General features: G+C 42.3%; 1 protein-coding gene across 1 annotated transcript in view; it reads right to left on the reverse strand.

The window, feature by feature from the left end:
• The window catches only part of ANXA3 (annexin A3), a gene marked incomplete at both ends in the record, with an annotated part of 57,643 nt that extends 40,830 nt beyond the window's left edge, over window positions 1-16,813 (reverse strand). Inside the window, 2 exons of the mRNA XM_084233286.1 lie at window positions 377-464; window positions 16,799-16,813. Of these exons, the coding sequence (XP_084089412.1) occupies window positions 377-464; window positions 16,799-16,813 (103 nt within the window). The remainder of the gene's footprint in view (window positions 1-376; window positions 465-16,798) is intronic.
• Window positions 16,814-23,841: the final 7,028 nt, after the last annotated feature.

Here is a 23,841-nt window from a genome sequence, read left to right on the forward strand (position 1 = left end):
TTAAAGGTTTCATGAGAATGAATTCTCATTTAGGATGGTGTTTATTTCCATGGAATGGGGTTGGGACAAAATCCAAGAGTAAACAGGGACTGTAGTTGCAATGATTATTATGGTTATTGGCAGTAGTGATAGTGATTGTAATGTTTGATATTAAATAAATAGGACAGATATTAAGATTTAATAAGTGGTTTTCTATACTTTTCCTCTTATCAACTGTTTTATATCACAAATTTTAAGTTCCTTATAATTTCTCTAATTGAGTAACCAAGTCCTTTATAATTTCTCGGAGTAAGCAAACTTGAACCTATGCCCTTTCAGATCATAACTTACCTGATCTGCTTCAACATTAAGAAAGGGATTATAAAGCATTACTCACCAATTCCTTTGATTGCCTTACGAATTGCTTCAGCGTCCACCGATGGACTAAAGTCTGGATAATCTCTCATTGTTCCCCGATTTCCAACCTAAAAGGAAATATTGAAAGTTCAAATGTGAAAATTGGATAGTAGAACTAGTTCAAAATGAAATTTTTGTTCATATTACAGTGCATATTCCCATATGCATACTGGAACACATAACCAACCCACAATCTGCATACTAGCCTATCACTTTAGGAGTGTGTAAGAGAGCACCTCGCTCCCTAGACAAGCAGGTTACATGGCACCTACCATACACATAGCAGACTCTTTTTTTTCCTCATGTGTAACAAATTAGAAATATATCAATAAAATATTTATTCCCTAGAGCAATGAACTGTGTTAATCCTGGTGATATGAAGAAATATCTGCTTTAAAGTGGCCTCTGCATGAAAGCAAAACAAAAATTAAAAAAAAAAAGATGGAAGTTTTCTATATCCTCCTTGTTTTCAAGTGATAATTCAAAGCCCTTCACCACATCTCACAAGAAGTAATTGTGGTTAACAGACTTCAAGATGTTTTAATTAACAGTGACTGTTGTCCTCAGGGAACGCTACACTAAATGATACATACATGAAAACCCCATTAGGACAGTCTGTTCTTAAGCTTTGTTTAATGGATGTGATAAATTCCCTTTTGAAAACTCCACTGACATAGATTGTTAGGAATAGCATGGAAATAAAAAATGAATGACAAGATACTAATTTTAAGCATACATTAGAAATATGTTAGCTTGAAAAGAACATCCTACAGAAAGAATAAGATCTTAGAACTGTTTAAGGATTATATTGTCATTAAGACAATGAGAAAAATCCAAGTTAACCTCTACTTATATGTTCTCTCTTAAATCATTGAATAAAAACCTGTCTTTACAGTAATAATGCTTTCTTTCTAAACTGATTTTCCTATCCTGTTACTAAATAAAATTGACTCTGCTGTCTTGTGTTAATATGGCTTCATTTAGGCTCTTGTGAAGTGTTTAATAATTATTTTCGTGAAAGGACATTATCTTGTCACTTTATAGTGGGTGGAAATTTAATGTTCTGGCATGGTAAAAAAAAAAATAGTCTTCAATTCAATAGATTAAATTTATTTCAATATAATCAAACACGTTAAAACATCCAAAACAAAGTTTTCATTCTACACAGATAATTATGAGTTAGAAACTAATTATGGATGTGCCTGATAGAAGAGCACCAGTAAGAAATCAGTCACTTCATCATGATCTTCATTTTTTTTTAATTTTATTTATTTTTGTATAGAAGAACTGGGGTGTAGGCCAGAGGGGTATGTGTGTGTGTGTGTGTGGGGGGAGTGAGAGAGAGAGAGTGAGCGAGAGAGAGAGTGTGAGAGAGAGAGAGAGAGAGAAAGAGAATTCACCAGAGACAAAGTGGGGAGCAGAACAGGCAGATTTGCTGAAATGCACTGCTAAGGGGAGCAGCAGGGAAACAGGAGAGGTCTGGTGCACCAAGAGGTTAGCTCCCTGGCTGGGATTGAACTCAGGTCTTAGTGGTAATGGGGCCACCAAGGAGGTCCTCAACATGATCTTTGGAGAATTTTTCCTCCTAGTCTTTTTTTTTTAAGGTTTATTTTATTTATGCATACAAGAGCTGGGGTGTAGGTCAGAGTTGTAGCGGGGGTGAGAGGATTCACCAGAGACAGAGTGGTGAGCAGTACAGGCAGATCTACTGACATACAATGCTGAGGAGAGCAGCGGGCAAGATAGGAGAGGTCTGCTGCGCCATGTGGGTCAGCTCCCTGGTGGGGGATCAAACTCATGCTGCAGTGGCTACTGATACCTTCATAGTGCTGAGACGTATTCCCTAGCGCCACAAGGGAGGCCCCTCTTTCTCCAAGTCTTTTTTTTTTTTAAAGATTTATTTATTTATGCATGCAAGAGCTGGGGTACAGGTCAGAGATGTGGGGTGGAGGTGAGAGGATTCACCAGAGACAGAGTGGGGAACAGACAGGCAGATTGGCCAAAGCACACTGCTGAGCGGAGCAGCAGGCGAGTCAGGAGAGGTCTGCTGCACCATGTCTGCTGGCTGGCCGGGGATCAAACTCGTGCTGTAGAGGCTGCAGATTGCTTCATAGAGCGGTGCTTAACCCCTAGTGCCATCAAGGAGGCCCCTCTCCAACTCTTAATAAATATTTTATAGATTCACAGAGCCCGGTGGCTTCATTTCAGTTTTATTCATCTATGAACATTGTGTTTTCTTATCTGTCCAGCTTCCATGTCTGGCATTTTAAAGAAACCCTTCAAAATATTAGACCATTCAGTGCCCCATACCTGGCACTATGTGAAGCACTTCAATATATTAAAAATAATTGCATAACTTCCCCGATGAATAAGAGTCACTCATTTCACATATGAGACACCAAGATTTAAGAAGATGAAAGAATTTATTCAAGTCTACGTAGCTAGTTATGCAGTAGAATCTGACTTTGAACAGTTGTGACCATTCCAGCTCTTTCCTGGTTTTTCTTGAGATGTATCTTCTGCACCACTTGGGGTGATTCTTTAAAATTCATTTGGACTTCTATCCTACACATATTGAATCATACTGTTTAGAAATGAGGGTTTGACTTCATGTGTTTACAAGCTCTTGAGTCCTGCAAGATGAAGGCAGAGTGAAAACATAGGCTTGCTTCTTCCACATAGCCACATCCAAGTTATGACAGTGCAAATGAGAAAACTTCTGTAAGAGAAACTGATGACCATGACATACATCAGGAACAGTGCCAGGTTGGAAAGCAGCAGGAAAAAAACTTAACTGAACTGTGTGAGAGCTATACCGGGAGCAGGGGGTGGAGGGGTGAGGATTGTGGGGCACAAGCCACCAGAGGGAAAAGCAGCAGCTGTATAGTGTCTCTCTGCAGTTGACTCGGGGACACCCAGACACACTGAGGACTTCAGAGACCTGTAATGCTGCAGAGTAATGATTACTGCCTTGAGCTTGAGCTTCTAAGCTAGAATAATTAAAAGCCTTAACCAGCAGGGGAGAAACAGATGGAATCACCTGTGTCTCCTCATGGACAAGGCTATTATTTGCAGCCTGCAGCTGTGGTATGCTAAACACCTGCCTTACCCCCACCCAGGGTCAAAACTGAGACAATAACTGAATGCTCTGGAATCAGAGCTTATCACCCAGAACACAGTAGCAGGAGAAAGAATGACAGAGTTATGCTCCCTGCTCAAAAGACGGGGACCCAACATGTGGTCCAGTCTCAACTATTGTTCTCTCCCAGTGCTACCACTATGGCTCAAAAACAGTCTAGAGGGCCTCCCCGGTGGCGCAGCGGTTGAGCGCTGGGTTGCGAAGCTGCCCGCAGCCTCTGCGGCGCCGGTTCGATCCCCGGCTGCTCCCCGGCCACCGGAGGAGGGTCCCACATGGCGTGCAGACCTCTCTGCTGCCCGCTGCTCCCCTCAGCAGTGTACTTCGGTCCTTCTGCCTGCTCTGCTCCCCACTCTGGCTCTGGTGAATTCTCTCACCCTCCCGTGCTTCTGACTGTACCCAGTGCATGTATAAACAAAAACAAACAAACAAACAAATAAATAAATAAAAGCATGCCTCTATAAAAAAACAAAAAACAAAAAAACAAAAAACAAAAAAAAACAACAAAAACAAAAACAGTCTAGAGGGGCCTCCCTTGGTGGCGCCTCCCTTAGGGAGGGGTCTCCCTAAGACACAACCAATGAAGCTATCAGCAGCCACTGCAGCATGGGTTCGATCCCCGGCCAGGGAGCTGCCCACATAGAACAGCAGACCTCTCCTGGCTCGCCCGGTGTTCCCCGCAGCAGTGTATTTCAGTAGATCTGTCTGTTCCGCTCCCCACTCTGTCTCTGGTGAATCCTCTGAACCTCTGGCCTGTACCCCAATTCTTGTATGCATAAAAAAATCTTTAAAAAAAAACAGCCCAGAGGATGAGGATGTATGATATTTTTGGCTGAGAAGGCCTAAGGGAGGGGAGTTATTATGGATCCCCAATACAAAATTTGGGTACGCACAGCTTTGTAGGAAGCCATATCCCTTGATACTGACTGAGGCAAATTTTCTGTGCCCCAGTTGCCTGATTCCTTCTTACATATTATGCTATACCCGTTCAGTGCCCCAACATCTAAACAGGTGCAGAAGCAGTCTGAAGAACTGCAAAGACAAAGCCTACGTTAAAAAGCAAGAAAAAAAAAACCAAATAAACAAATCAATATTACATTTAAAGTAACCTGAAAAAGAGGAATCAACAAGACCGAAAGTTAGTAGAAGGATAAAATAAAGAATGGAAGCAAATGAAATTGGGATTAAAGAAGACCACACAAAAGATCACGGAAACTAAGAGCTGGCATTTCAAGAAGATAAAATGAATACAGCTCTAGTAAAGCTAACAAAGAGAGAAAACATTAACAAAATGAATTAGAAATGAAAGGCACAATCACCACATATGGTGTAGAAATACAAAAAAATCACAAGAGATTAATATATGCCACTAAATTTTATAACTCTGAAGAAATAGGGACATCTCTAGAACAATATAATTTACCAAGACTAAACCAGGAAGAAAAGTTGAATAAATTGATCAAAATCATACAAATGGAAGTAGTAGTCAAAAATCTTTCCAGCAATGAAAGCTCAGGACTAGATGGCATTACAAGCAAATTCCATCAGACTTTTATTTTTTATTTATTTATTTTTTAAAATTTATTTATTTATGCACACAAGAGCTGGGGTACAGGCCAGAGGTGTGGACGGGGGGGGGGGGGGTGAGAGGATTCACCAGAGACAGAGTGGGGAACAGAGCAGGCAGATTAACTGAAATACACTGCTGAGGGGAGCAGTGGCCGAGTCAGGCGAGGTCTGCTGCGCCATGTGGGTTGCTCCCTGGCAGGGGATGGAACTCGTGCTGCAGCAGCTGTGGAGAGCTTCATAGGTTGCATCTTAACCCCTTGCTCCACCAGGGAGGCCCCCATCAAACTTTTAAATATGAATTTATGCCCATCTTTTTCAGATTATTTCTAAAAATCCCAAAAGAGGGAATGCTCCTTAATATATTTTATGTTTCCAACATTACCATAATACTGGATCCAGAAAAAGGTAACACAAGAAAAATAAACTACAGACCAAAATCCCTATGAATTTTGATGCAAAAATCTTCAATAAAATACTAACAATTCAAAGTCAACAATACATTACAAGGATTACATATCACAATCAAGTAGAATTTATCCCAGGGATGAAAAAATGGTTTTAAATATGTAAATAAATCAATATAATACATTATATATCAACAATTCCACATGCACAAAAGAAGCTCCCCAAATGATTCTGAGCCATTCGGGTATTTACCTGTTTCTTTCTAAACACAAAGGACATAATTGTAGTCAGATTCTAATTGTTCATGAATTATGAAAATTCAGGTTTCCATTCTAGCTGTGGCCTTTCCACTGCCCTCTTCTACCCACTCATCAAAATAAGCTGAATCCACAATAGAGAAGGATGAAATTCCTAGAACATTATGCAACTTGCTACCTAGTAAGAATTAAATGGGGGAGGAACCATTCATTTAATTAAAATGAAGAAACTACCCATGCACACAAATACCTGCTCAAAATATGGCACAGGAATTCTAAAGTGGAATCTCGTTGAAATTTTTCCAACTGCTTCAGTTATTTAAATAAGCAGTTTTATCCATTTGATAAACTTGGTTGCCCAAAACATTGAGAAATGTTTACATCTCTTATGAAAAAACCACGAAAAAACTAATAGTAAAACAAACTAACAGTATCTTTTAAACTAATCCATGCCAGACAGTGAGCAAAGTGCTTTTCAGACCCCTCACTTAACTCTTCCAATGGCCTTAAAATGGTGGACTTTATTATTATTTTTTTTTAAATGCAAGAACTCAATCTCGAAGAAATAAAACGCTTGATAAACTGTGTTACTGGTAATAGCCCTCGAATTCCAACCCACCTCCTTGTGTCTAAAATGCCCTGTGTTCTACACCACCTCACAATGCCTGACAGGATCCAGTGGCTTTCAAAGTGTGGTTCCTGGATCAGCATTATCCAGAACCCTACTAGAAATCCTAATTCTCAGGCTCCACACCAGTCATACTGAATCAATAGCTCTGGTGCTACGACTCAGATCTCCATTTTAACAAGCTCTCTGAAGTTTCTAAAGCATGCTGAAGTTTAAGAACTACTGCTCTATTTCACTCTCAGCTGCCCAGAAAACTAAAGGAAACATGAGGAAACAAATCATAGATTCTTTCATGGGTGTGGAAAAGGATTTGATGATGAGCTCATTTGTTTCAGGAGGTTGGCATTTTTACAGCCAAACAAAACTATTTGTATAGCCTGTTTCATAGCAGGCTTAATTATTTGACATTTAAACTGCTAATCAACACTTGACTTGGTTTATTTCCTAATAACGTAACCTAGCAAAGCGTCTGTGTTAGTGTAGCAGTTATATACATATATACACACACACATACATATATACATATATATTATATGTATATTATATATATATTGTAAGATTTTTATTTATTTATACAAGAACCAGGGTACAGACCAGATGCACGGGAGGGTGAGAGGATTCACCAGAGACAGTGGGGAACAGAATAGGCAGACTGACGAAATACACTGCTGAGTGGAGCAGCAGGCAAGTCAGGAGAGGTCTGCTGTGCTATGTGGGATTCTCGCTGGCCGGCTGGAATTGAACCCGCATTGCAGAGGTTGCGGACAGTTCACAGTGTGATGCTCAACTGCCTGCGCCACCAGGGAGGCCATATATATATATATATATATATATATATATATATATATATATATTTTTTTTTTTTAACCAAAAATCATGTTTAATTAAATTTCCATCCACATTCCTTAAACACACTGAGTCCTTTCCTTTACTCAAACTTGACGTTCATATGGCACAAAAAGAAAACAGATCCTGAAACCAGTTGGAAAATAAATTAAAGCAAAAGATGCCAGAGGAAAAGGGTAATAACAGGAGTTCTCTATAGAAATAAGCATTGCTGCTAAGTACTGTGTTAACATGTTTCTGTGCTGGCTCATTCAAACCTCAGAATAAACTGATAAGGCAGATACAATAAAACCTATTCCAGAGGATGATGACTCTGTCCAAGTTCACACATCCAGTGAGTAGTCGATCTCACCAGTGGGCTTTGCTCCAAATAACTGGGCTAGGCTGCATCTCATCTGACTCATCCTGTTCCTGCCAATATAATTTTCCTTGATTTTCTATTCTACCCTTAAGAGGTCAGTCACAGCACCGGATGCCTTGAGGCCATTGGTGTGGCCAAGCTGGGCTTGGGGAGCTATCCGTTACCACCCCTGACAGTGGCCAATTTACCTTGATTCAAAGAAAAATCAATCATACCTTTCTTTATGCAGAGTACTGGGTTTGCAAGAAGTTAAAACATTCATATTCAAAAGAATGAATGTAAGAAAAATATAAGTTGCCAATCTTGTTGACAAGAAACATTTACAACCAAAGGCTCCAGAGTAATAATAGCAGCTGCTGCAGGTATATTCTGAAGGTGAGGCAAAGACAAATCACTCATCATTTCACAAAGCCCTAGAAAGGCCATATGCAAAAATTGTTTTCAAACCAAAGGCTCATATAAACATCTAGGACTTAGGGACTCTCAAAGAACCAGGTAGAAACAATCACTCTCTGCTCAATGTCAAAACCTTGCTGAGTTGTGCAGGCTTATGATCCAAGGAAAATAGGGAACAGACTAAAAATGAATAAAGAAATCATAACTTGGAAAATATAAGCTTTCTTGTTCAATTTTTCAAGTAAAAGGTGGTTTTCAAAACCAAAGAAAGCTTGCCGTAAAAGGTCCTGAAATGAAATATGACTGAGAGGCAGGTGTTAGTGTTAATAAGTCCTTTTAAGCGCGCGGGTGAGGACCCACAGTCAGGCATTCCGTTTTGTATCGGGGCTGCCCTATAACATTAGGACTCCCAGATAAGTGGGAGTCCTAACCACAGTACTTCAGAACGTGACCTTATTTGCATGTTAGTTCACTGCAGATGTAATTAGTTAAATTAAGCTGAGGCTGTACTCGAGTAGGGTTAGACCTAATACAACATGACTGGTATCCTAAGAACAAGATCGCCATGTGAAGATGCAGACATACAGGGAGAATGCAGTATGATGATGAAGACAGAGGCTGGAGTCATGCTGTGCAAACCAAGAAAGCCAAAGATTGTCAGCAAGCACCAGCAGCTAGGAAGAGAAGAGTAAGGACTTCCCCTCAGGATTCCGAAGGGGCATGACCCTGTTGACACCTTAATTTCAAACTTCTAGCCTCCAGAAATTTTGAGAGAATATATTATTCCTAGTTACAATCACCCACTTGGTTAAGGCAGCCCCAGGGAACCTGCAGAGCAGACGGAGATGCCAGAGAAAAGGCCTGGTGACCCCTCTGGCTTCCAAGGCCCTCGTGCCAAATGCCTGATCTTCTCCCACAGGCTGGCAGTCTCTGGGGTAGGGGTGGGGTGGGGGTGAGGGGTGGGGGTGGGGTAAACAACAGGCTCATCACCATAGAAAAGAGAAGCAGAGGTGGGAACAGCAGGGCAGGAGCAGCCTCAGGATGCCTGACAGAAACAGGCTGATGTGATGGCTTTGTTTGCATGATAGGAAAGAGGTCCAAAGGAAATGTTTGCCTTTCTGCTTGTGCTCACTCAAATGAGAAAATAGCTGCACTTGGAGTTTTCTTTTTCCAATATAGTGACTTCATCAAGGGAGTGTCATTATAAGAGCTTAGGAATGTGATAAGAGGGAAGGGTGTTGCGTTGGAGTAAAAAGATGAATATGATTCAAAAAATGGGGGAGTGGGAAAAATAAGCAATTTGTGTTGTGTTTTCCAACACAGATTACTAGGAGAAACCTTTATTATGGAAGCCTGTTTCTTTTTTTTGGGGGGGGGGCTCCTGAATCTCATGCCTGGGGCTTCTTTCTGCTACTCCAACTTGCATTCTTTCTTCTTTGGGCTCCTCCCCTCGACCTGACCTCTATAAATAGGTAATGCTAAAAGGGAAAGTTTCTTCCTCTTTTCTTTCCTTTTAACAGCATTGGATTATTTCCACCACTTCTGCTATATGCAGACAACTCCCACATGCATATCTCCAGCCCATACTTCTATTTCAATCACTAGCTCTGTATTCAACATTACTGGATAATCTATTTCTTTATTTCACATATCAACTCATTATTTCCTTCCAAGATAATTTATTACCCCATGTAACACTTAGATGATATTACTTGTCACTTATGTTGTTCATTTAATTCTCAGGTACTATGAGAGCAGTACGATGATAAACCCCATTTTATAGGGGAGAAGACACAGGTAGGAGACTTGCCCAAGGTCACATAGTTTGTCTGGGGGCACAGCCAGGATTTGATCCCAGGAAATCTGGTTCCAGTTTCTATTCTTGTCCTTGTTTTGCTCTTGTTCCACAATCTGTTCCATCCCTCTAAATGGCACACTAACCACCACAACCCTGTGAATCTTTTAATTCCTCATCTTTCTTTCCCTCTAAATCCAACCACTAGCAAGGCCTGTGAGACTACCTCAAAAAGAGAACCTCATGGTCACCTCTCCCCATCTGCTTTGTCCTGTGTAACAGGGTGGTCCCCAGGAAAGGGGAGGTTCCAGGTTCCCTGCCCCACCCAAATGGAGGGTGGAGCTGAGCAGGGAGAGGAGAAGCTGCAGAGGAGACTGAGGAAGGAAGGAAGCAGGATGGAGCCAGAAGACCTGGAGGAGGCACATAGAGCCGAGAGACACCTGAAGGAACTGTGCTTGCCTTTTGGTCGTGGACTGGGTGACACAGATGTGGTGAGAGACCCATGGGGAGGTGACAATGACGGTTTTTGTCTTGATTTTGGTTTTGCTCTTTTCCCTCCAGACTTGTCTGGTTGTTTCTGATGCTTTTTTGTGGGTCCCCACTGGAAGATGCTTTAGACTTGTGGCAGACTTTGGGGCCCTGCTCTGGGCCAATCCTGCTTGGGTGGACTGTTACCCACGAGGGGATGGGTAACATTGGGTGCTTGATTTAGAAAATATATTCTTAGCCTTTTCTGTATTGTTTCCTAATTGTATTAAAGTTCCTTCCCATAGGGCCTCCCTGGTGGCACAGCTGTTGAGCGCTGGGTTGCAAAGCTGCCCGCAGCCTCTGCAGCACCGGTTTGATCCCCGGCGGCTGGGCGAGGGTCCCACATGGCGCGCAGACCTCTCCTGCCGCCCGCTGTTCCCCTCAGCAGTGTACTTCGGTCCTTCTGCCTGCTCTGCTCCCTGCTCTGACTCTGGTGGATTCTCTCACCCTCCTGTGCTTCTGACTGTACCCAGTGCTTGTATAAATAAATACATAAATAAAAATAAAATAAAATAAATCTTTAAAAAAAAAAAACAGTTCCTTCCCATTAAAGTCTCATATGTTTTGTGTTGATGCGGCGGATGGCAGAACCCATTCAGAATAGGCAGGTTTGTGGGGTCTGGGCTGCCCCTCTCCCTGCCCTGTAACACCTGTTGTCCAGGTCACCATGCCTCATTCTCCTGGATGTGCAGTAGGTATAGGAGTCCCCCTCCCCTCCCCCTCCCTTCTCTTATCCACCTCAACCATTTCCCACTCAGCAAAATAGTGCTCTGTGGGAGCACTACATCAGGTCATGGCATTTCCCAACTGAACACCCTTCTCTGAGTCCCATTAGACAATGAAGAAAGTCCAATCTCCTTCCCTGCCCACATGCCTCTGCATGGGTTTGGCTAACCTCTGTCTCCTCACCTGAGGCCACTCTTGGCTTTGCCCATCACACTTCAGACTCTGAGAGTGTGACTGAAAGATGTTAAACTCTTCTCATCAAAATGACTTCAGTTTTGCTCTTTCTGGAATGTTTTTTGATATTCAGTCCTCTGCTTAAAAATTACTTTCTCTGCCAGACCTGCTCTGGTCACTTGACGTGAGTGGTCCTCGCCTGTTATTCTCCTCCAATCTCTCTCCCCTAGAGCACTTAACATGGTGGAATATTTCTCATTGTTCATAGTCCCAACTCCACCTTTTTCTAAAGTAAAGTTCCAGAGGGCAGAGACCTTTTGTTTTATGCATTACAATATATTCAGCTCCCAGCCCAGTGCTTAGACTCCAGATAGGAGCACAATAAATTACTGTGACAGAATTTTCTGGGTGTAGATGGATACAAAACAATGGCATTACTAGCTGTAGAATTTTGCCAAGACCTATATTAGCCTACTGGCTGCCTGAGGAAGTTGTTTTATTTGGATAGTCCAGAAATCAAAGTGACCATTGTATCTTGGGAGATTTTGGAAGATGTTGAGTATTTCAATGACCATTTTTAGTACCAAGGACCATTCCAGAATTTTCAAAGCTGGGTCCAGTTGCTGAGGTAGATGCCTGGTCATTTCCAATTATTTTACTGTTTTCTTTCCTAGCATTCAGGCTTCCTCTGTCAAAGGCAGCCAACACAACTACCTGGACTGAGCTTGAAACATATTTGTTTGAAAGAGACTACAGATAATATACATTCATCTCATTTTATCCAGCACCAGTACCTAAGGATTATATTTTTGTTCTTCAAAGTCAGGAGCTTGACTTAGTTAAGAGTTCTTGACCAAATACTCCTCTTGGCTGAGAGCAAAGAGTATAAGACTAACATTTTGCTCATGTCCTCAGCTCTGCACACTGCAAACTTTATCTTTTGGGGGAGAAACCTCTATGGGGCCTGCAATCAAACTATGGAAGATACAAGGAATTCTGCTCACTAAAGTGAGGAATCTGGTATTGCCCACACCTTCTGAAATGACCCTTTGGCTGAAGAATGGCAGTTGACTAAGCAAGATATTGGGACAGCAGTGATCATATCCAGTCTTCTCCCATTTCACATCCAGGTAATGGAAGTCCAGTCCTAGAAACTGATCATGGAGACAATTACTGTTTGTAACACTCCGGGAAGAACATTTGCATCAATGACCAAGGACACTAATGCCCACGTGACATGATGGCAAATGCATTATTTTATGGGTTTTGTCTGAGTGTGTCTGGGAAGTGACGATCGTACAAGTTACTACAGATTAAGAATACTTCCTAATGTAAAGTAAATCTAGGTAATGGAACTGTTCATATGGAGCTTACTGGGACTAGTGGGATTCTCTGTGACCTTTGGAGGACCCTGAAGTTACAAACAAAAAAAAAAAAAAAGAGAGAGAGAGAAATGTAATGCCTTTCCAAATCTCCTTGTCCCCTTTCTATCTCCTGGGAGTTTTCTTGCTGCTCTTCAAATACACCCAGCCCATCAGCCTGAAAACTTTGTACCTGCAGTTCCCTCTGCCCGGATGCTCTTCCCCAAGTTATTCTCTAGTTCACCTTCAGAAACACATTCACATCTTACCTGTTCACAGATCTGAGCAGAAAAGAATACTCTCCATTACTCCCATTGACACCTCTGCTTTTCTCCAGCGTACTTAAAACTGATATTGTATATTATAATAACTAACTGTATTATATATTATACATCTATTTCTTTGTTTTTTAGCTGTCCCTAGTGAAATTTGATTCACAGAGTTTCCAGGCTATTGTTTCTCTTTCTCTGCTGTATCCCAAAGTCTAAAAACAGGGCCTGGCACCTAGTAGTTGCTTAGTAAACATCTGTGGAATATATAAGCGAAAAAAGGTTTTCTTGTTCTGAGTCTTGTTTTGTTGATAATTCTCAAGTGGCACTACTAGATTTTCAGAGTTCCACACCACATGCGAAAAATCTCAGAAATGTGTTCTTCAACTTTTGTAAATCCTGCTCACAAGGAGCTGTTACCACTCAGATGTAAACATGCCTCCAGAGCTATTCAATCAAACACAGATAGTTGAGAAAGGAGCAAGGGTCTGATAATAGAGGAAGGAGCAGATTTGAGAATTTTCTGCCCTTTTGATTTATTCCCTTTTAATCATGTGAGACCTCTGTGTTACTCTTACTGTGCAGTATTCTAAAATACTTACTTTTTCTAACTAGTTTGCCTCCACCAAAAAATGGACTTTCAAGGGAATCACATCATATCTTCTCTCCTTCACATTCCTTGCTCTTATTCCAAAACTTTCTTTTCCTCTTTACATCTCATTTACCAGGTTTATTTAATGGCTACTTATTAGATTGTCAAATTATCTTTGTCATTATTATGAAATATGAAAGAGGGGGCCTTGCTGGTGGTGCAGGGGTTAAGACGCAGCACTATGAAGCTACTAGAAGCCACCGCAGCACGAGTTTGATCCCAGGCCAGGGAGGTGACCCACATAGCACAGCAGACCTCTCCTGTCTCACTTGCTGCTCCCCTCAGCAGTGTATTTCAGTAGATCTGCCTGTCCTGCTCCCTACTCTGTCTCTGATGAGTCCTCTTACCCCCCATACCTCTGGCCTGTACCCCCAGTTTTTGTATGCATAAAATAAATAAATCTTAAAAAATATGTGAAAGAGGAAACCTGCCTCCTTTGTGGCTGAGCTTGGGCCAGGGAATGGCAAGAACATCTCTTTCATGTGCATTCCATTCATTGCCAGAAAACCCTACTCTTCTCATTCAGATTATATAGCTTCTAGGCTGTGTCCTGAAAAAGGCTCCGATGTTTTGATTTGAAATCCAGGTCTAACCTGTTTTTCATTAACTTCCTGCAGAGAGCCATTTGTGGAACTGTCTGAGAGCCAATATTTACCTAAATAAGCTTCAGGAAATATGATTTAAGACACACAGCAGACAGAAAGTTGCACTCCTGCTGAAGGACTCCTAGTCAGTCATCACAATTGTGCTTCTTGGGATGTGAAAAGTCCCTTTCAATGAAAATAGTCATAAAGTTGGAACTCCCAGCCCTGGGGCAGAGAAGACCAGAGGAGAAATGCAGCATGTCCGCAGTGTTCCATGCACATGGGCATTCAATTCACATGGTCAGGAAGAGCAAACACAGGGAAGAAAAGGTCTAGTGGGATGTTTCCAGCAGAGCAAGAAACATGAAACTGGACAGGGTTCTCACAAACCCCAACAGTATCCAAATGTTCAGGATTGGTGTGATCCAAGGCATAGAATTTGGAAGACATTAGCTTCCCCAAATTCTCTCCCCACTTAGCACGCTGCACCTTCCCTGACAGCCCTGCCACTGGTGTCACTCCTCTGGTTGCACAGCAGAAATGGGAGCATCATATTCTCATGTGTCAACCACACCAACCTCACTCCCAGAAAAGAGAGAAAGGGCTGGGTGGGGAAGAGAAGCTGTGCTTTCTACTTCTCACTATGAACACAGCATCATGGATTAGCTTTTGCTACCAGCAAATTTCCACCATCAAGAACCCCTTTGATTATGTCTTCTCCATAGATCCCGTATTTTCGCTGATGTTGCCTGCTAATCTATGTTGATGACAAAATATGAACTTGTTTCTCCCAGTGTTACTTATTATTAAAGATGCAACTTCTGTCAGCACTTCTGATCAGCATAAGGTAACCAGTGCCAAGGTGTCAACATTTTAGTAAAAGATAAAGGAATGTGATGTTTTGGAAACTCTGAGCAACTTTGATGTGAGTAACATGTGAGGTACATTGAGCATGCCTACCTTTGCTTTGGATCTCAGGCACAGAGGTTCAAAAACCACTGTAATTTCTTGAGTGATAAAGTGTCTGTTATACTCAAGTGTGATGACTCTAGGGTGGGCCCCCAGACAGCTGCAGGACAAGGCCAGTCACCAGGAAGACCAGCCATGTTATCAAAGGTAGGCACTTTGGGAGGGGAAGAGGCCTGGAGATTGCTTCAGTAACACGGCCAGAGATTTCATCAACTATGCCCATGTGATGAAAGCCCAGTGAAAACTTTAGATGCTGAGGGTCAGATGAGCCTCCCAGTGGGTGAGGCTGATGAACAAAAAGGGCCATGAGCCCTGACTCTGTGGTAGAGAGCACCAGAGCTCTGCATGTAAGCCCTTCAGGCCTCATCCTAAGTATTGCCTTTGTGATAAAATTGTATTTGTGAATTCTGTGACTTGCTCTAGAGAATACTGAACATGAAAGTTTTGTGGAAACCCCCAAATTTATAGTCCTCCTGTCAGAAGTGCAGGTGGCTCTGAGACTTGCCACTGAAAGGAGGGCTGGGCCTTAAATTTGTAGAAGCTGCTGACTCTGAGTCATTAGTATCAGAACTATACTGCAGTATAACCACTTGCAGTGGGAACAGATTATATGTCTTTTAAAATACACACACGTCCAAGCCCATAGAATATACAACACCAAGAGTGAACTGTAATGTAAACTATAAACTCTGGGTGACAGGGCCTCCCTGGTGGCGCAAGGGGTTAAGACGCAAGCTATGAAGCTATCTGCAGCCATTGCAGCAGAGTTTGATCCCCAGCCAGGGAGCTACCCACATGGCACAGCAGACCTCTCCTGTCTTGCCTGCTGCTCCCCTCAGCAGTGTATTTCAGTCAATCTGCCTGTTCTGTTCCCCACAACGTCTCTGGTGAATCCTCTCATCCCCCAACACCTCTGGCCTGTACCCCAGTTCTTTTTTTCATCTATTTATGGGACATTTGTGATTCTTTTCATGTTCTATTCATGTCCCTTGCAAATTTCCCATTGAGTTCATTTTTCTTATGGACTGACTTACCCACATTATTTGTATTTTAAAGAATTAAGAATTGTATTTTAAACAATTTTCTTATTGACTTACCCACATTATTTGTATTTTAAAGAATTAAGTCTTTTGTCTGATATACTGCAAATACTTTCCCCTCTGTAGGCTGGCTTCTCCTTCTACTACTAGCACTGTTTGCTACTATAAATTATACATTTCTATATAGTAAGCAGATCAATATTTTTCCTTTAGGCTTTGATTTGTGTCATGATTATAAGTGCCTGCCCCATTCCAAGATTATTTTTTCAATTTTCCATTTCTTTCATTTCAGTATTTTATCCATCTGAAACTTATTTTAATGTAAGAAGCAAGAAGGAATTCAGATTAACTCCCCCCCGCATATGGTTAGAAGTTTTCCCAACCTTATTTACAGAATGTCATCTTTTCCTCTCTTATATGAAATGTCATCTTTTCATATAATAAATTACCAAATCAACTTTTAAATTTATTGTTACTGACCTCTTTGTTTAATATCATCATAAATTATTTTAACTATGTACTTTCATATTATATACATTATATGTATTTAACACCTTGTATTGTTAGACATCCTCTAGATTTCTTGGTATGTTCTTTTTTTCTGATAAAGTTTCTATCAATGTCCAAAAATTTTCCTTGACCTTTTGGTTTTCTGCATTTTGATTTCACTCAGATAAGTTATTGTGAAGGCTTCATTTGTACCTACCCAGATAGATGCCATGATTTTCCACCTTTTCCTTCAGTTGGAATCACAAGATCCTATAAAAAGAAGAAAATTAAATGATAGAAATCTGCAATTCAGAATCAATAATCTCAGACTAACCTTTAATCTTTAATCCAGAAAACAGAAGGCATTATTTAAAGAGAACCATCTCGGGCCTCCCCGGTGGCGCAGCGGTTGAGCGCCGGGTTGCGAAGCTGCCCGCGGCCTCTGCGGCGCCGGTTCGATCCCCGGCTGCTCCCCGACCACCGTAGGAGGGTCCCACATGGTGCGCAGACCTCTCCTGCCGCCCGCTGCTCCCCTCAGCAGTGTACTTCGGTCCTTCTGCCTGCTCTGCTCCCCGCTCTGGCTCTGGTGAATTCTCTCACCCTCCCGCGCTTCTGACTGTACCCAGTGCTTGTATGTATGTATGTATAAATCAATCAAAAAATAAATCTTAAAAAAAAAAAAAGATTAAAGAGAACCATCTCAAGAAGAAGATATGTCTCTAATACCAAGCACCCCATTTGCTAGACAAACATTTATTGAGCACGTCTACATAAGAGATTGTGCTAGACTAGCAAGGGCTCAAATAAGAGAAAGACATCTGTACTTAAGAGGTTTACGAAGATGATTCCTGGAAAGTCAATTTGTGACTCATTTCAAATCCAGTAGAGCTATCACTCGCGATGCAGCAACAAAAGTATATGTCTCTGTCCCACCAGGTAAGTGCTTCCATTGCCTTTTTTTACTTACCCTGTGGTTTTAACAAACCTTCTCTTCTTACATCACAAGGGCAAAAAGCATCCCTAGGAAGGTAACAGGAATTGCTGACTACCAGGTGACTGAAAGCAAGTTGGAGTTGACCAAAATCTCCAGATGCTTATGTGGCAAGGATGGACATGCTGGTCCTTGCCCATGCCCCCTTATACTCCCCTGCAACTCTAGATAAGTACCCCTGCCCTCTGCCAAGGAGCAGGATGGTGGTCTTGCAGGCACTAGTTTTTTCTGTCCTCGCTTCTAAAATTGTCGACAAATTAAACTCCTCAAATTCTGTTTCCTTTTATTGTCCAAGGGAAATGAGGCCGCCAGCATTCCGGTAACAATAGCCAACTTCTTTTACCCTTTTACTGCCATTGAAGGGAGCACCAACAAACGCATAGGAAATTGCACCCCCTTCAACACAAATTTTAGCTGGTTTCAGTTTCATTCCTTGTGTTTGACTGAAAAACTTCCATTTACATGCCACAAGACTCCAAGCCTATTGCCAAGTCTCCTCCAAGTCTACTCCACGTCTGCTCTTTGATGAGACAGTTCAGTGCTTCCTAGATAGGGCTCAGAGGTGAAAAGGGCATCTTGGATGGTGCTGGCTGGGAACCAAGGCACACTTTCCATAAGCAGATATTTTTCAAACATGCTGGTTTATTTAGAAATACATGTTGCTCCCACCCATCCTGGGAACAAAATATTCTAAAAGTCTACTGAAAATCCCAGAGTAAAGTTCAACAGGAAATTATATCATTAGTCCCTGGATATACTTAGCCTGGATTTTTCTCAAGCCCTCTGTAGCCTAGGGAATTCGCTTCTCTAGTTACAGGTCCTAGCACTACTTCCCTTTCTAGATACAGTGGATACAAGCTAGCACTAATTCTGGTTTTGCCCCTTAAAGATGAGGCTCAAATTCCTTGAGCCTCATTTTTCCCACCTCTCAAAAGGGGAGAAGTGCTGTTAATGGCATTGAATAAAATAATATGTATAGGTCCTGCCATATTTCCCATGTGAAAGTAGAGTGTTCCTATGAAACCATTCTTTTTTTTTATTTTATGTAATTCTTACTTCATTTTTTATTTTTGCACAATGTATGCATTTTCATTTTGGTTATAATCCCCGTACAATTCCCACCTCCCTTATTTTGATCCTAATTCTTCCTCTTCTCCCTCCCCCCACTCCAAGTAGTGTGTCTCTGGTCTACAGTTGCTTGTTGATTTTGATTTTTTCTTTATTATAATTATTCATTTTCCTGGTTCCTTATTTAGGTTTTCTAAATTCCTGCTATGAGTGAGACCATCCAGTATTTTTCTTTTTCTTTCTGGCTTATTTCGCTGAGCATGATCCCTTCCAGCTCAAACCATGTTGCTGCAAATGGCATGAGTTTATTTTTTTTGATTGCTCAGTAATATTCCATGGTATATATGTACCACATCTTCTTGATCCAGTCATCTATTTTTGGGCATTTGGGTTGTTTCCATAGCTTAGCTATTGTAAATAGTGCTGCTATAAACATAGGGGTGCAGGTGCCCTTTTGAATTAATGTTTCTGTGTCCTTTGGGTAAATACCTAGGAGTGGAATTGCTGGATCATATGGAAGCTCCATCTTTAGTAGGTTGAGGAATCTCCACACAGCTTTCCATAGTGGTTGGACCATTTTGCACTCCCACCAGCAGTGCAGGAGAGTTTCTTTTTCTCCACATCATCGCCAACATTTGTTGTTGCTAGTTTTTTTAATATGTGCCAATTGCACTGGTGTGAGATGGTATCTCATTATAGTTTTGATTTGAATTTCCCTGATTACAAGTGATGTTGAACCTTTCTTAAATCGAAAAGACTCAACTACCATTAACTTATATGGAACATTTTTTGAGCCTCCCTAGGCCCCCGCTCCAAATACTACCAAATCATAGCAAATCCATAAAAAATCTAAAATAACACTAATGTACAGTAAAAGCAGGAATGATGGGGCCTCCCCTGGTAGCGCAGCGGTTGAGGGCTGGGCTGCGAGGCTGCCCACAGCCTCTGCAGCGCCGGTTCGTTCCCAGGCAGCTGGCGAGGGTCCCACAAAAAAAAAAAAAAGTAAAAAAAAAGCAGGAATGATGTAAATACACAACTTATATAAGTAGTTCCAGGGAAGGAGCTTGGTGGTGTCCCTTTCACTGCCTAGAGGCTACAAAACAATGCTGGATGCAGTTTTTGCTGTTCATTTGTGGTAGTAGTGAAAACTGTCTTTGGAATTCTTTGTTAGCAAAATAAGGTGCTAATTAATGTAGGTCCTCTGTAAAAGCAAAGTGTCCTAATCGCAACTTTCAAAAAACAGAGGATTCTGTACAATAATACTAGCTTGCATTTTGAGTTTTTACTACATGCCAGGTAATTAAAAAGCACTAGATCAATTCTGCAAGGCTAAAGATTTTTGTCATGTTTACTCACTGAGGCACAGAAGGTACTAAAAAATGACATACAGAATGAATGAATGATTTAATTTAATGAACAAATGATTTAATTGAATGATTTAATGAATGATTTAATAAATAAATGTCAGATTTAATATAAATCTGACAATAATCTAGGGCGCTAGGCATCATAACATCTCCACTTTGCATTTGAAGAAGTTGGGGTACAGAGACATACGATAATGTTCCAATTACAGCTAGGTAAACTCCCTGCCCTACTGAATCTAGGTGGCCACACTCCAACAATACCAACCTAAGTCCCTGGTTTCTGACTCGCTCAGGTGCCTGACCCATACACAGGAAAGCTCAAACTCAATGTGTCGATCCAGTCATAATTTGTAAATTATTAACAATTATTACTGATTTAAGTTTTAAGAAGTATTAAATTCCTCCACAGTGAGGCCAAATGACTTTACAGCAGAACTTTAAACATCCTTTTCTGAAAGGAATTAGTGTCTACATCGATTCCTTTACTTCCTTCCCCACCTCCATTTCCTAACAGGAGTCATGCAACCACAGTTCCTGGAACAAAGTTCCAGTTTTCTTTACATCTTTCAATTTCCTTTGCTGTCAGTCTGAAGTTTTCTGCCTTCTCCAAGGCCAACTGCATCATCTTTGCAGAAAGACTTTTTAATGAGTTACGTTTTTTTATGACGTAAATTTGTAAAAGGAGGGCAGAATCCCACCATCTGTAGAACACAATCTTTGAAAAGAATTAAGCTCCAGAAAGTGCAATCTCTTTATCAGCAGTCAGAGGGGCCCCAGAGGCCCAGGAATCCTAGGCCAGGAGGAGATCCATCTCCTATCTAGGGTCATTTGCAATCCGGTACTCAGCTCACCACCTGCTGACTCAAATGCCAGGGGGATGACTCATGGCAGTGAATAGGATTCTTTTGCAATGAAAGAAAAAGGTGCCTTTACAAGGAAAAGAAAACTTCTACTTCCAAAGTCCAATATTTAAGCACACTTTTCTTTCACTCTTAAAAATTTAAGCGAATACAATAAATTGCTTATGTTAAGAGGAGCACGAATTCAAACATAATGGGGTTCCAATTCCTCAGAAGGGAGCCGGGAGCCAGCCCCACCAGAAACTTGGGGCCCTGTTCTTTTTTTTTTAGCCTCAAGACCATTACACTGGGGAGGTCGAGATGGTCAACCGGACCCCTATGCTACTAACTAATGAAAAGTGAAGGGCCTAGAGAGCTCCACCAGCTGGGGGGATAGTTTACGCCCTATAACACTTTGGCGGGGTGACCCTCCCAGGGCACACCACTTTCACTCCCCTAGGTCTCAGTTTCTTCCGTTCTGGAGTGCTGGACCTGGTCTCTGATGGCTGAAACCCTACGGTCCCCGACCGCGAGGCTGGAAGGACCAGAGGCTGGGGTGCCAGCCCAGCCCACCTCGACAGGCGACCCAGCTGCGCTCAAGGGTATGGGGCGAGGCTGGCAGACACCTCCAAGCCGCGGGGCAGTGGAAGCTCCAGGTGACGGTGCGGGGAGGCTGAACTTACCTTGGACCGCGGCCTCCAGAACCTCCAGCGAGAAAGTACGCTCCAGGCGCTGGTGCTCCGCGCAGGTCCTGCCGGTTTGTCCGCGACCGCGCCCCTTCCTCCGGCCCCTCCTCCGGCCTCCGGACTCCACCTGAACTCAGCCCGAGGCCCCAGGAACGGGAAGCCGCGCCCCAGGGCGGTGGAACTCCAGTTCCGCTTCCACAACCTTCCCCACCCCGCCAACTACCCCCCACTTTTCCGATCCTTCAGTCTCCTGAGTCCCTAAACTTTCCCGTCCTCCTCCCTAAGCTCACCTCCTTATACAGATGGTGAGCACCTATTAAGAGCCGGTAACATTTATCTAGCATTTTCTTTTGTGCCAGTAATTGTTCTAAATTCTTTTCAGATATTCATCAATTTAATTCTTACAACAAACCTATATGGTATGTACTATTATGATTCCCATTTTATAAATGAGGACCCTGAGATAGAGAGATTAAATAATTTAGGCAAAGTCACACGAAGGAGTAAATGGCAGAACTGCTCCAGGGCAGGGAGAGGGGCACTCCAGAGCCCCCAAACTTGCATGGTCTAAATAGGTTCTGCCATCTGCCACATCAAGACAAAACATACTCTAGTGAGTTAGACCTTCAATGGAAAGAAACTTTAATACAATTAGTGGGCAATGGAGAAAAAACAAGAACATAGCTTCCAAATCCAGCACTCGGTTACCCGTCTCGCGTGGGTAAATGCCCAGCCAAACAGTGTTTGCCCTGAGCTGCGCCACTGAGGCCCCAAAACCTGCCACAAGTCTAAAGCACCTTCTGGTGGGGACCCATAGAAAAGGGTCAGAAACAGCCAGACAAGTCTGGATGGAAAAGAGCAAAATCAAGATCAAGGCCGCCATTGTTAACCTCCCCACAGGTCTCTCGCCCACAGCTGATTAAACCAGCCCAGACCAAGAAGCAAATGTAGTTTCTTCACATGTCTCTTCTCCATATGCCTCTTTGCCAGTCTCCTTCTGGCTCTCCATCATACTTCCTTCCTTACAGTTCTTCTCCAGCTGCTTCTCCCCCTGCTCAGCTCCACCCTTCCTTGGGTGGGGCAAGGAACCTGGAACCTACCCTTTTCCTGGGGACCACCCTACAGAACTAGGTGTTTGTGTTATAGGGCAGCCCGGATACAAAACGGGGTGCCTGACTGTGGGTCCTCACCCGCGCGCTTAAAAGGACTTATCAATGCTCTACTGCAGGCACACACAAAAGGTTAATAAAAGGTTTATTTACAAGGGAAGGGCAAATTGAGGAAATGTACAGCTCAGGGTGAAAAGTGGGAGACAAAGTTTTAAATGCGTCCTACCCGATCCGCCTATCTGGAATCCCAAATGGCGCTCTGAGAGCTGGCCTCAAGCCAGGAGTTGTGAAGCCAGGAGGCAAGCGACAGAGCCAGAGACCCCAAGGCCCATGTGTTTGGGTTTTATACCCAACCTGGCTGCTTAACTCCACCCTCAGGTCCCAGCCACCTTCCCTTTGGTGGTAACAGGATTTGTCTTTCCCAATGTCCTGGTGGCTTTGGTCTGGAGTGGGGGTGGAGTCCACAAAGCCTGTATGGGATTAGCGCAGGACATCCCTTCCCCCTAACAATTGTACCAAGTAGTTTTGTAATCACTCTGCTAGGCTTACTGGCGTTCTAGTTAAAGGATTCCAAACAAGGAGATAGATAAAGGTAGAAGGGCTTTCTAGGCATTCAGAACAAAAACGAATGAATGATGCCCCAAATTAAAGCTGTCTTCAGGGAAATCTAAAAAGCAGTGTGCCGAAGGATCTAGTAGAAGCTAATAAAAGCTACCATTTATTGGGCAACAGGCACAGAAGTGCTTATTTCCTTACCTTTCCTCCTCACGCCAAGCATAGGAGGGGCTGCTTTTATCAGAATTTGCAGCAGAGGAAACTGAAGCTTAGCAAGGTGATCGGATTCTCCCAAGGCTGTCTAAGCAAGAAGTGCTATAACTGGAACAGCATGCGCTGTGGCCCTTGAATGACCCCATCTCTGGGCAAGTGTGAATCTTAAATAACATGCTTCAGGTATTTGGGCATAAGTTAGCAGCTAATTGGAATTACTAAAAATTTCCCAGGAAGACTGGCATGGCAATCAGAACCATTTTCTAAAAAGATAGTTCTGCAGGTTCTATAAAAAAAAGAATTCAAAGAGAGAAGAGAAAATTAAAATCCTATAGGAAGCCCCTGTAGAGTCTTTGCCATTTGGAAATTAAAGCTGAGAGCAAATTAGTAGTTGGGGCAAGTGTGTAATCCCAAGTGGGAATACATGATCTG

The sequence above is a fragment of the Talpa europaea genome, assembly GCF_964194135.1.
Source record: "Talpa europaea genome assembly, chromosome: 5".
NCBI lineage: Eukaryota > Metazoa > Chordata > Mammalia > Eulipotyphla > Talpidae > Talpa > Talpa europaea.